The sequence below is a fragment of the Poecilia reticulata genome, chromosome 17, assembly GCF_904066995.2.
Source record: "Poecilia reticulata chromosome 17, P_reticulata-male-v2, whole genome shotgun sequence".
NCBI lineage: Eukaryota > Metazoa > Chordata > Actinopteri > Cyprinodontiformes > Poeciliidae > Poecilia > Poecilia reticulata.
This window is the reverse complement of record NC_088846.1, coordinates 7067996-7082724: the sequence shown is the minus strand read 5'-3', so window position 1 is coordinate 7082724 and position 14729 is coordinate 7067996. Positions and strand designations below refer to the sequence as shown.

Here is a 14729-nt window from a genome sequence, read left to right as displayed (position 1 = left end):
AGATAGATAGATAGATAGATAGATAGATAGATAGATAGATAGATAGATAGATAGATAGATAGATAGATAGATAGATAGATAGATAGATAGGTAGGTAGGTAGGTAGGTAGGTAGGTAGGTAGGTAGGTAGGTAGGTACAGACAGAGCTTTCGAGTTAATGTGAGCAAAAAAATGTAAATTGCTTTAGAGAAAACAGAAAGGAAATAATTTTTATATATATATATATATTTTTTTTCCCATTATTTCTTGATGTTCTCTTTGCTCTTCTTAAGCAAAAGTAGTCTAAAGTAGTTTGGTAATCATGGTTTTCCTCTTTTTTTTCTTTTTTGCTGTATCTCCATATTTTATGGTTCTACTGCATCCTAAGGGGAAAAAAATATCATTGAATATCATTCATTCACCTTAAGTACATCTTTCTGAGCACACACAGAGATAGTTTCGTGTCATGTTGTACCGCAGAGACTGAAACTCTGAAACTTTAAAATCATGAATAGTTTGCACGTGGCGAACAAAATACAACCTTGTGAGATCTGGAGGTTTAAAACAGTGTGTTTTGAGCTTGGTTCGTCGATGTTCAGCTGCAGCTCACTGCACGGATGCACCAGTGAAACATGGCTCCTGCATGCAGGAAAACAAAGTGTCGCGGGAACAAGGAATGTGCTCTTTCCCTCCTCTGAGCAAAGCTAAAAGAACCTCTGGGAGAACGTGGGCGAAAGAACGGCCGCCTCTGCAAGTGTTGCGCTAGTATGGGCCCAAGTTGGAACACATGCAGATGAAGCAGCAAATTCCCATCAAATATTTATCAAGCCAAGGGAGGCAGCAAAGCCTTCAAAAAAAAAAAAAAAAGATAAAATAGGAAGCAGGAGTTGTCACTTTGCACTCTTCCTCACCAAAACTATGTCCTCTCTAAACCTCTGTATTATTATCCATTAGAAGATGATTGGCTATTTAAAGCTGGGGAGTTTAACTTTTATGAAAAATATATGTTTTTACATTTTTATCAAAATTCTCATTATCACAATGTGACAGATAATCTGTGAAAAAAAAATAAAATAAAGCTCCTCCTCTTTCTCCCCATACCAACATGCAGATATACACCACTCAGTCAGAAACAACCAATCACAGTCAGGAGGAAGGAGGAAGGTCTTAGTGCTGTCAATCACTCTCATTCTCACCCCCTCCCATTCCTCTATGCTATGCTAGCTGGTTCACCACAACATGGCCTGCTACAAATGTGAATGCTAGTTAGCATAGCCACTGATGTTGATGGATGAACGGTTTTCCTGGAAAGCTGTTTCTCTGCCTTTAGCACATGTAGCAGAGAGTACATGAAGTTTATTGACACCACTAAGACCCTCCTCCTGGCTCTGATTGGTTGTTTTTGAACTGGAGCGGTGCATTTCTTCAGCAACAGTAGATCAGGGAGGAAGTGGAGGAGCTTGATTTTTACAGATTATCTGTCTAATATACTGTCATGACAGTGACAGTTTTAACAATTATGTTAGAAAAAAAAACATACTTTAGTAAAAGTGCAGATTTTAGGCAATCTCCACAAAAAAAGGATTTTGCAAGAACTTTGTCATGGTTACCTAGTTAAAAAAAACAAAAATAAAACAAAAAAACATGTCTTTCTCACATGTTTTTAATTGCAGTATCATATGATTTAATTTTAGGCAGTAGATTCACATGCCCAGAGAGGCTCGAGCCCATGGTGCAGCGAGAGCTCCGTGCCATCACCTTCCAGTGCCATGGCAACGGCCTGCAAGTCACCCCGGGCGAGCTGCGCTCTTTAACGCCAATTCACAATCAAGGGCTGACTTCTGATCATCAGCGCCCAGAGAGCTTTGGAGCACTGTGAGATTGACGTGTGCACACAGAGACACACACACACACACGCACGCACGCACAACTAGAGATAAAACTGTCTCGGTTTTTGCAATCAATAAGAGAGGCAGTCAGGTGGCTTGTGTGCGTGTGCATGTGTGTGTGCGAGGGCGTGTGTGTGTGTGTAGACAGAAATAGGCAACACAGACTGGGATCTCTACTATCATGTGGCAAATAAATAAATGACTAATCACATAACTTCCACCGACCACTTCTGTGAGTATAAATTACATCAGTGTAGCTGTTTATGCACTGAATAGCTGCTGTGGTAATATATAGCTGTAATTTGATCTAATTGTCTTAATAGAGACATTATGCATCCAGAAACAGAATCTTATTTAAAAGGATATTTTGAAAAGAGAACATTTTTCCACCCTGTCGTAAAATAAAATAATAATATTAACAGGACACTAAAGCAGCACAATGTGCCTCCTTTTTGTTTGTTTGTTTTGTTATGTTTTGTTTTTAAACTAAAAAGGACCTCAAAATCATATTATCATGTTATGGACGAAAAAATGATTTGGCTTCCAGTGTGGATTATTGAGTGTCACGCAAGAAATCTCATCTTCACCTCAAACCAAATCAGGAATTCAGTGCAAAAGTGAGTGCAACTTAATTTGTGTGCTATTTTGCCTTGCAATCTAGGACAAATTGTCCTTAAATTTAGTGTTGTTATTATTACCTTTATTTAACCAGGAGAGTCTCAGTCAGATTAAAAACCTCTTTTTCAAAGGAGTCCTAGGCAGCAATTTAAAACCTGTGTGAAACCTCAGTTAAAGTGTAACTTTTATAAAATATATGTTTTTTTACACATAGCATAAAATGAGACCAAAAAACATTGAAAAAAAAAAGTTCTTCTACCCCCTCCATCTTCTGGTCAGAATCAACCAATCAGATCCAGAAGGAGTGTCTTAGCGCTGTCAATCATCTGTGTGAACATGTTGGGTAATGTGCTACTGGCAGAGAAACAGGAAAACTGTTTATTGGTGGCCATGCTAACTAGCTTTAGCATTTGTGGCAGGCTCGGTTGTGGCAAACCAGCAGAGAGAAAGGAGGAAGGTTGTGAGCTATGCTACACAAGCATGATTGACAGCGCTAAGACCCTCCTCTTGGCTCTGATTGGTTGTTTCTCACCAGAAGCAGTGTATTTATGCGGAGGATAGTAGAAGCACTGTGAGAAGGCAAAGGAGATTGTGAGTTTTTTCCCACAGATTATCTCTCACACATACAGACATAGTTACAGTTTAAACAAATATCTACAAACAAAAACATCTTAAATAACACATCATGTGTCTATAAGAACTGAGATGATACTATAAAACAGATTCACCACAATAACTGCTTTAGTCGCAAAAGATAAATAAGCCAGAAAGAAACCAGAAGTCCCATTTGAGTAATTTAATCGCAGGAAGGAAAAAAATAAAAATAAAAATCTGCTGTTCTGTGAAGGCCTCAGAGGTTTGTTAGAGGACAATAGTGAACAAATTGTATCCAAAAGACAGAGGAACACAGCAGACAAGGGAGAGGCCTGAAGTGGGGCTAGGTTTTAAAAACAACATCACAGGCTTCGGAGCTCTCACAGAGCTCTGCTTGATGACCGTGTGGAAGAAGGCGCTTTGATGAAAGCTGAATGCTCTGTTGTCCTGTGCACATCCCTGTGAGAGGCAGAAAACAAACCCGGCCCATTGTGTTGGCATCGTGTTGGCACCACTGAGCTGAAGGGGAATCTTTTCTTTAGAAGGGAGGCAGATGTTCAGAGTAATTGGAAGCAGAATGCAGAGGAAACTTGGAAGGGAAACTGTTCGAGGTTACAAAACACTTGAGACTGGGGTATAGATTTACCTTCCGGTAAAACAACGGTCCAAATCACTTACCTGGAGATACAATTACAATAATTTTATTGAAAGAGAATGGAGCTCCAACTTAAAAAAAAAAAAAGTTAAGTTCTTACATGTAATCGAATTAAGTTGGTTTCTGTCCGTTCTGTTTAACATGACAACTTAATAAACTTAATATATTTACTGGGATTGATTGATTGATTGATTATGTGTAACAAAGTAACTTTTTTTAAAAAAGTTGGATAACCTGTTTACTTTCTTCAGCACATGGTGTGAAATGGTTTAGTCAAAGTTCAGATCTTAATCTAGTCGAGAATCCGTAGCAAGACTTGAACAATGGCTGTAAAGTACGCCGGGGGTTACACAAAATTTCTGGAGGGAGTCGAAGAAAAAATATTTATTTTCTTTTCTTTTTATGAAAATATTTGGTGAAACATATCAGTTTGTAAGAATATTTTCCAAAAAAAAGGTTTAAGATCCGACTTGGTAACAAATCTTGTCTAAATGTGTTGTTCAGGACTTAACTCAAGTTGTTGATTAAGTCAGCAGTTTTTCCTCATTTATTGTGTAGGTGGCATCCAGCAGAGAACAGCGAGGCTGAAATATGAAGCTGCATTTGTTTTTGTTTTTTTGTTTTTATTTTCATAATTATGAGTATTATCAGTATTTTCATAGTGGCAGCATGAAAATACTGCCACTAAGGACAACTACTTTGTGCAATAATTTTCCAAGAATTAAAGAGAAACGGAATAGTTGCAATAATAATTGTACTGTTCACTTAAAATAACATCCAACTGTATTATTCTGGCAGAAAATAAGTGGAAGTGTGCATCAAATTGTTCCATTTTAGCACACAAAAGTAAATGAAAAGTAAATTCTACGTACCACTCTTTGAAACGTATTTCGCTATGATTTGTGAAATACATTTAGTATATATTAGATTTTAGTACATTTCTTTTCACCTGGGTGTTGCTAGTGAGTTGCTGTTGTTTCGACATTTTAAGAAACAGTTTTTAGCATCTCACTTCACTTCATTCAGTTTGAAAATGAAATCCTGTTTCTAGTTGCCTCGGGTTCTCCACCAACAACAGCCTCCTCCTGTCTTCATCTTTCCCCACAGGGAAGCGGTCTGCTCTCAGCACCGGACAGCTCCCAGTATGTTCCCACGCCCCGCCCACCTCCCCTGCAGACGCGCGCTGAGAAACAACCACACACATAACACGGCACGCGCGCGCGCACACACCGTGGGCGACATCGCCTGGTGGGGTTGTTTTTATTGGGAGGGAACTGAAGTTCGGGAACATTTCGGTGCTGCTCCTCTCTTCCACGGTTGTTTTGTCCAGAGCAGGAGCGGCAGCAGCACTACACCTCTCTCGGGGAGAAGTGTTCGTAGATTTAACGGAGTTCCGAGGAATTTTATTAATTTTTTTTCGGACAGCCGCTTTATGAAAGTCTACGCTTTCCTTTGAAGCCCCCGATTAGAAATGGTGGTGATGGGGATTCCTGTCGTATTTGACGACGTAATGGCTGTAAAATTCAGGACCTTCTGTGGTTTGTATGTGACAAAGAGTTTCTAATAGCAGCACCGAGAGACACAGAGCGAAAGAGAGAGAGAGAGAGGCAGAGAGAGAGGATTTGGCGATGAGCGCAGCTTGCCAGGTGCCCGCGGTGTCCCCTCTGCGCCTGTGAGGAACCACCATGGCTCTCATCCTCCTCGCGCTGCTTCTGCACACCGGGCTCGTTCTGGGATCAAACTACGGCTACGTGGAGTGGTCGGATAACGACAGGGACGAGAAGCACCCGCCGGTGGCGTTCAGCACGCAGAGCGTCAACAAGGAGCCGCCCCACCGTCCCACTCCGCACCCGCTCCAGCCGAAGGAGCGCGCGGTGGTCGCGCACAAAATCGAGGAGGATCTCCCCCGGGTGGTGACGGCTTTCCTGCACACGGGAGACTCCTCGGCGCTGAGGCAGGTCAACTGCTCCCGGAGGTATGAGCTGAGCAGCCTGCGCGGCGGCCTCCACGTCGCTTCCCACTACTCCCTACACAGCGTCCTGGACACGGTGGCGCACGCGACCAACTTCCTCAACATGATCCTGCAAACCAACAGGTCCCGCGAGCGAACCTTCCGCGGGGACTCGGGCTGGTACCACGCGCTGGTTCAGAGCATCCTGGAGGGGGACCCGAAGATCCACCGGGCTGTGATGACCCTGCACGCGGATGCGCCGACGACCCCTGGCCCGCACGTTTTCCTCCAGGCGACCAGGACCGGAAATGAGGTGGTGCTACAAGACCTCTCCGGGTCCGCACACCGTCGCCTGAAGAACAGGAGCCCTGAGTCCGACTGGTTCAACGACTTCAGGGACGGGAGGAGACCCCAGGCGCACAGGGGCGTCCCCGAGGGCTCGGGCTCCGGCGGCGGGAGTTACCTTCTGGACAAGAGCCAGATCAAATGGTCCGCACCGTACCTGGAGTGTGAGCACGGGGCTTTCGTTCCGTACTGGCTGCTCACCTTGTCTGCTGGGTTTTATGGACTGAAAAGCAACTCTGCGCCAGAATTCAGGTGAGAGAAAAATACAAAAATATTGTTTTATTAGTAGTAGCAATATTACTGGTTCTATTATTCTAGACTAGGGTGACACTTAATGAACACACTGCCAAATCTAATATGCCGCAAAAGTATTCACACCACTTGGACTTGTTAACTTTCCGGCGCTTTAAGCACACACTAATTATATTTTATTAGGACTTTTTTGTGTGTAAGAAACCAAAAGTAGTTAAAGAAATTGCAAAGTAGGAAGAAAATTGGGTATTGTTTTCAAAACTTTAACGCCTAACAACCTGAAAAGTGTGGCGTGGAATCAACACACACCATAGGGGCTGGACGAAACATTTCTAGCTGCGGCATTAAGGAGACGTAGGAATTGGAAATGTCTTTTAAAAGAAAAAAAAATACAAGAAAGGAAGAAAACAACAACTTTGAATCAGAAAATGTTTTTATTTTATTGACTTTTTCTGGCAAATCTTTTGTCTCTTAAGACTCAAAATTACATTTAGTCTAATTTTTTTTCAGTTTAAAATATTTTTTAGTCAGTTTTTCTTTAAGGGGGCAGAATTATGTGAAATAGATTTTTAAAAATGTATATTATATTAGAATGTTATTATCAAAAACGTACATGGAGTGTTGCCTTGATTCTTTTGTTTGAGAAATCTTTGAATCTCCCATGGCAACCATTCAGCGGTAGAAAGATGAAGCTCATCCTCAGCGCTTCCGATCTTCTGCCTCACCGAGCAACCCTCCTCCGCGACTTCCCCACTCTGCTCCTTCAGACTAACCAGCAGCAATTAGCAAACACCTGGTGGAATTGCAGATCTGCTGAGCTCATTATAGGAGCTACTTTTCAGCGCAACGCTGTTAAAAGCATTGTTAAAGGGTTAATAGAAAATGTTGTGATGACTTCCTAAAGGCGTAGTGTTGAAAGGCCAGAAGTTTCTTAAAGAGACAGAGGCTCAATATAACAACTGAATCTAACATAGTTGCTTGATTGTGCTGTAAAATGCCACTATGTGGCTGGAAAACACACAATGCGGCCTCTTTAAACAAATTTTATGACCTCAATTTTGCTGCGTAGTTGTCCTGTTGACAGATTCTCCCACCTGAGCCGCTCCTCCAAAATTATTTCCGGATAGCAACGTGATAAAAGGAGCCCAGGGACTCTGAACGTATAACTCATTGCATATTTGACAATAAATAATGACAGTCGATGCAGACATGACCCTGCAGGTTTTTAGCCCTGTTAACAGATGGGAGTAAAGACATCTTCACAGACGCCAGTAGACCCTCTTCATTCAACAAGCCTACCTGTCAAAGCACAGCTGTTCTGCCTGTAATTTAATGAACACTAGAGGATTTATACAGCGTGTCTTTATGAAGGCGTCAAGCTTAGCTGGTTGTGGACGAGGGGAGGAGGTGCAGAAGAGGGAGGGCAGCACTTACACACAACCGGCTCGTATTTCAAGCCTTCAGTCTAAGAGCGTCTTGAAACAATCGATAGAATCATGAATAAACAATGAAATATCAGCAATTCAGAGCCACTGTCTGCTGCATCAGTGAGCAGAGGTGTGTCCTTCACCTGTCTGTGTCAGTATGATAATTAATGATTAATTACAAAGTAATCTCAGCTAAATAAGTATTTAAGATTTTTGTGGCATTAGTGGCCCTTTTTTCGGTGTTTCAGACAGAAAACAGGCAAAGAGAAGATACATTTGGGCCAATATTAACAACTGATATCTTTTACCACCTTGTTGTGGACAGTGAAAGTGAAAACTAAAGTGATGCAACACAGGATTGTGGGTAGTTTAACTGAAGCAGAAAAGCATTGGTGAAGACAGCAGTGTGCTTGTTTTTTCCACAAAGGGTAGAAATATATACAATAATGGTGAATATTGGTTATCGGCCGTAACAGCAATATTAAAATCACATATCAATACCGACCTAAATTTGTATATGGCTGCATCCATAGAAGAGAGGAAGAAATGTAGCAAATTCCAGACAGGAATGGTCGTAGATTTTACAATTGAAGAAAATCATACAAAATGGTAGTGAAAGTGGAGAAGCAGGATGACATGGCTGAATTGAAAAATAAGCCAATCCAGCAGGATGCAAAGGTGAAATGAAACCTGATCTAATGAGCCAGTAAACAGAAAGAAACAAACAAATCCAAAATACAAACAATCAGACTAACGTTACTGATACCTAGGGTACACTAACATCTCCCATAATGAAAAAAACTTCTGATTAAAATATGGACATAAGTGAAACCAAAAGACCAAACACCAATGGATCGTACCTAACACATCGAGGAACAACATATAACATCCGCTCTGTCGCAACATCACTCGCTGTTGAGATGTTCGCAAATCTTTTCAAATCAACATTAAACCTAATTAACTCTCATACACGCAAACTAGTCTTTACTTTGGGGAAGGCATTCAAACCAAGAAGTTCTGTTTCACGTCTAGGCAAAAGTAGATCCGTCCATCCGTTTAGCAGATCCTAAAAATGCTTACCTGGATTAAACTCTGGAATAATAAATTGAACGAGTTGATCTCCACTCCTTCCTCAACAAGAGAGTTTTATTCTGCTGGCATAGCTTCCTGTCATCAGGGAATATAGTCTCTGTAAAGTTAAGAGCTACTTGACATTGTTAACATCCATCTAAAAAGCAGAGCCTCGGGTTTTTCAGCAGAACATTGTCTGAATTATCAAGCTGCAGGCATCGTCTTACCTTATCTCCATACAGTGCGTCCCAGTGCCGTGTTATACAGAGTAGGTGAGTAACATGCTTGATTAGGGACATTCAGATAATGTAAAAGTTATTACGACTCTTGAGAAGGGGTTGTTTCCATAGATCCAGGTAGAAGTTCGTACCCTGAAACGATTGTAATTTCAGTGAATCGTGTTTCGACTAATTACTGACTGAGGGGATTGAATAAAAAAAACACATCACATATTTAACTGTAGACAGCCTGAAAACAGTGTTTTTCATTTTCATTCTACTTTATAATTATGCAGCAGAAAATTATAAATTCCCAGAAAATTCCCTACAAAACCAAAAGGTAAAAAAGCTCCAGGGATATGAAAATTTCATTGAAGTTGCAGTATGTAATTTTCATTAAAAAAAAAAAAATATATATATATATATATATATATATTTACATATCTTTTAAAACTGTCACCATGTTGTGATAGAAACACACATACAGAGCCAGGAGGAGGTTCTTAATGCTGTCAATCAATCTCATGTACTCGCTGCTAAATGTGCTGAAGGTGGATAAACTAATGACGGTTAATCCGCCGTCATCGGTGGCTATGCTAACTAGCAGTACCATTCACAACAGGATTTGAAAAGCTGTAGCGGTACCAGAGAGCAGGGGATAGAGAGGGGGCAGGGCGAGAGTGATTAGCAGTGCCACACGTGATTGTGATTGACAGCTCTAAGCCCCGCCTCCTGACTCTGATTTTTTGTTTCAAGTTAGCAGGAAAGTACTTTCTTTTCGTAATGAAAAGAAACTCATTCTCTTTTCATTATAGAAAATAACTTTAATGAGAAATAATTTCATTAAAGTTCTTTCTTGAAAAGCAGGCAGAGAAGCTACATTTTTTTTCACAGATTTTTTCCTACCATGCTGTCCCATCATAGTCAAAGTTTAAACAAATATTTAAAAATATATATATTATTAACAAAAATTAAATGACTACAGTTCCAACAGGATGGCTAGTGAAGTCTTAACTGCAGCTGCAGAAGACAAGATATGTGAGGGAGTCACAGCCAAATGTGGTTTAAGTATCTTTGCTTTACCACTGGTTCTAGCTTTTTGGGGGAACCCTGCTGATGTTTCTGACTGCTACTTATGAGTAAAGCATATTTCTCGAAACCCACATGTGGTTTCAAACTGGCTGCAGCAGCTGTGCCTCACTCTGATGTCTCCGGCTCGTCCCCGCAAATTATGAGCGGCCTGTCTGGGACGTCGCACAAATAAAACAGCTGCAGCGATGGTGTTTATTACCCTGGGAGATGTGAACAACCTGCTTGCTTTATTTTATCCCGAAGACATCTGGAAAAACAGGGTGATTAAGTACTTAAAGCAAACAAATTCATTATTAAATCAATTGTCTTGTTTTGCCTCTGCCAAGAAAGGGCTGGCTGAGTTCAAATGCTTTTGGCATTACACAAACTGGCATTTAGAAGCAGAAAAGTCAGGCATTAAATCTAATTTGTGTAGTTCCAGGTCAGTGTAGAGAGAGTGCAGCTATACAGAGCAGTAATGCAGTAAGACACTGCATTTTTAATGGGGAGATTTTGAAGAGAAAGGGTTTCCTTTTTCCAATTAGATGAAAGAATGAAATTTGAGGAAAAAAAGTTAAACACTAATTTTTTTTGCAGCATTTTGGAGCATTAGAACATAGAGAAGATTGTCAGGATCTGAGATTGTTTGAGTTATTTTAGAGTTTGTTTCTTTGTCTCTTTGTCTCTTCTGAGTTTCAGAAGATCAGCCTTATTTCTGTTTTTACTTTAGTTCAGTCCTTTCTTTTCGTAATGATTCTAGTTTATATTTATTTCTTGTGATTAGTTATTCTTTTTTACTGTAGTTTAATTATGTTTCTTGAATCTTTTATTTAGATTAATTTTCCTAGTTCCCCTGTTGTATCGTCTCCCTCGCCCCAGTGCCATTTTCTTTCTCTCCCTCTCTCTCTCCTCACACCTGCAACCTGTTAGTCAATTACTCTGGTCTTTTGTTACAGTATTCACACTCCCAGTATTTAATCACCTCTCTCTCATTCCTTCTCACCAGTTTCTCCTGTTGAACCTCGTCCGGATTATTCTGCTGGCTTTTTGTTTGACTCTGGCTCCCTGTGTTCCTTGTGATTTTTGTGTGCTTTTTTGTTTGTGATTTTTATTTCATTAAATCGTCGTCATCTGCTCAAGGTTCCAGCCGCTCTGCGTTTGGGTCCTCTTTAAACAACATATTATTTGTTGTTTTAAAATGTCCTTATGAGCAATGCATACAGTTGAAACCAGAAGTTTATATACATCAGATAAAAAGACTCGCAAACCTTTTTTGTTTCACTAACAATTAATCAGATCAAACTTCTCTTGTTTTATTTCCATTCCAATGATTCTTGGTGCAGCAGGTGAGGAGGGTTTATAGGTTTTTCAATTGGTTTGGTTTGTTTGACAGTGTAGTGTAAAAGCGAACCTCACCAGCTGCAAATATAACAAGTGTTGCAACTTTGGTCTCAAATCAAACCGAGTCTTTCAGGCGTGAATGCACACTTCTAACTGAAAAGATTAGGGTTTAACCTTTCAAGGCAAGCAAACATTGACAAAACAAAAAAAAACACAGAAGTGAGGTCAATTATTGGGCTGTTTCCTTTGTAAAATTCAACAGAGAAAGATTCACGTGTTTAAGAGCTCTCAGAATAAGCTGTAAGGTCAGTAGCCAAGCGGGGAAAAAGCACACCAAGACAAATTGAGCTCAGTGCAAAGAAGTTGCCAGAAGTGTCACACTCCCATCCTCTCTTGACTTTCTGTAATCCATTGGTCTCTGCAGCTTCCTCCGCGCCAATCCCTGGTCTTCAGATGAAGCTCCTAAAAATAGAAGCTAAGTCGGGTTCGGATGGAACATCACGAGCCGTTGCCTAATTCCACCACGTCTTCTCCACCCCGAATCAGCCTCCCTCTGAGTCGGCTTCACATGGACAGACCTTAAGGCTCCGTGAAGCCGATCAAAATTCAAGCGGAGACGTTTGGGTTTGTTACGAAATGTGGAGGCATTACCATGAGGAAGAGAGAGTGCCTTGAGGCGTTGCTAAACACAGATTACTCAACATTCAGGAGCGCTGTTGAAGGTTGAAATGATTGCTTCTTTCAGGCTCTCTCCCAAGTGCCGGAGCTGACTGGAAAGGTGCAACAAACAGCAATCACGGCTCTTTCAGAAGCGAAACGTAGCTCAAACCTTTGAGTAAAATGTAGCAAATGCTTCTCTGGCAGACTTGGTAAAGTTGGACGGGCAGCGAAATAATAAAGAGCAAACCAGAGGAAGGTCTAACATGTTCTGCAGAGACTCGTACGGCCGTACTTCGTGAAACCTGTGCAGTATTTTACCGTCCAATATCAACACGTTTTTTTTTTGTCTTTCTCGATGAAAGATAGCGACTATCGTGTCTTGCCATGGTTGTTTGTTCTTGTTCCGAGCAGGCAGATGGAGATAACAGGTGTCAGGCTGCACATCACAGTAAAGGATAGCGAGAGTGTGTGTGATTGTGCAGCCTTTCTTTGTGATGGGGAAGGAGACAGCAGAGTGTAATCACAGAAGATTGAGCATCCTGAATAAATGTTTGTGTGTGAAGAAAGAGAGAGACAGAGAGGGGGAGAGAGAGACAGTCACGGACGGATATAGAAACCGGGCTTGGCTCCAAACCCAGCAGGTTAGACGGAAAACGTTAAACTGAACTAAACTCAGTCGGTTATATAAGCAGGCCGAGGTGTATCACTCAAGCTTTTTGGGAGAGTTCAAGTTGTTGCAAAGGTTTTTATCCTCCGTGTGCAGAAATACTTGTTTTATCGTCCAGAGATGTAAGAAACAGGACTAACAGAGACTTTATATGGGAGGAATTGTGTAAATCAACTTTTTGAACTTTATTTCACACTATAATGTTATTACCTCATCAGAAGCATGCAAAGAGTGTTGCTTTGATTCTTTCATGCTTCTTTGAGAAATCCTTCAATCTCCCATGGCAACCATTGGAAGGTGCCTAAATGCTATTTCTCCATGCGTTTCCTACTAAGCTCCTCCAGACTAACGACAGCAGCAATTAGCAGGCCTGCTGAGCTCATCATAGAAACTAATTCTCAGTCCAAAGCTCCTACAAATGGTTGTAAACGGCATCACGGAGGAGCATTGTTGTGATGACGCGCTGAAGGCGGAGTGTCGGGAAAAAGCAGGCGCTTCTTAAAGAGACATATTCCAATTTCAAGGTGTCAAACTGCAAAGTCAAATGCCTTTTAAGTTATCTTTGACACACAGCATTTTTATAACAATTAAAGGTAACATAGTTACTTCATTGTGCTATAAAACGGCAGTATGTGAGTGGAAAACGCATGACTGCACAATTAAATCTGAAATTTTGCTAATTCAATTCAATTTCAGATTGGTTTTCATGTTTGGAGACACTGAAGGAAAAAGGCATAACAGCATCCCAAACTGTGAGGTACAGATGCTGGCATCTTTATTTTGAGTAGAGGTTTTGCTTTAGGAGGGACTGGTGCACTTCATAAATTAGATGGCATTATGAAGAAAGAATATTATGCAGAAATTTGGAAGCAACAGCCAGGAAGTAAAAGTTTGGACATAGAGGGTCTTTGAAGTGGAAAACGACCTTAAGCATACCACCAGATTAGCTACAAAGTGACATATGGGCAACAAAGGCAATGCTTTTGAGTGGAAAACATAAAACTCTGATCTGAGTTGCTTTATGGAATGTAAGCAAACTCTTGCTTGTAGGATCATACCCAAAACATTTGACCTACGTTATGTAGTTTAAAAGGTAGCCTTAAATTGAGCAAAATTATTTAAAATGATTTATAGTAACTCTATTTGGCCTAAAGCAGGAAGTAAATGCCTAATAGTGAGAACAAAACATATGTTTTTACACTGTATTTACATCTCGAGTTATATTTCCATATATTTTAGCCACTATAGAACATTTTGACTCTGTGTGGATCAGAAAAACCCACAATAAATTAAAACTGACCCCTTTTTTCTGCAAAAATCCTTGAGGCTGTGTGTTACACAATCACTCCACCTTGGAAAAATCAAAGCCCAAAATTTCACTAAACATGTGCGTCTTTAAAAAGCCCACAGAGAAAAATGCAAGGAGGAAATGTGTAGGAACAATCAGTTTGCACAATTAGACATTTTGCTTTAATTGACAAAGCATGCTCATCAAATTAGTATTCTACCCCCGCCCCCATAGACACCAATCCCTTAAAAAAACATAATATTTTTAGTAAAAACACACAAAACATTCACAGCAAAGACGTTTCTAAATCATTTCTAAAGTGTTGAAGCTGAATCTTCTAAGTGATTACAGTTAGCCATTGTTAGTTACATCAGAAGATTACCTAGCGGAAAATCTAATTTAGTCTGACTCCGGTTTTTATTCTCGAATGTTTATATCTCCTCTTCATCATCTTCATCTCCATCGCTCTGCATTTCTTTCCCATTTGGATCCACTTCTTTCAATTATTGCTGCCTCCACCAGATTTGACCTGACTTCCTCTGAGAGCGGCTCTTCCCGTTAATTTCCTTGTCTTTCATTCTAGCCTCCTGAGTCTCTGCGTTCTCCTCTGGCCTCTTGTCCCTCCTGCGATTTATCTAATCTGATGCAATTTTGTCGGCTCTTCTTTGTCTCCCATGGTTCACTTTGTCCTTTTCCCAGTCTA

The 14729-nt window shown here is 40.7% G+C and overlaps 1 protein-coding gene across 1 annotated transcript in view; it reads left to right on the top strand.

The window, feature by feature from the left end:
- The first annotated feature begins 4938 nt into the window (after positions 1-4938).
- gpr158b (G protein-coupled receptor 158b) overlaps positions 4939-14729 on the top strand; it is an 80532-nt gene continuing 70741 nt past the window's right edge. Inside the window, exon 1 of the mRNA XM_008433114.3 lies at positions 4939-6283. Coding sequence (XP_008431336.2) covers positions 5421-6283 — 863 coding nt within the window. The 5' untranslated portion in view covers positions 4939-5420. The remainder of the gene's footprint in view (positions 6284-14729) is intronic.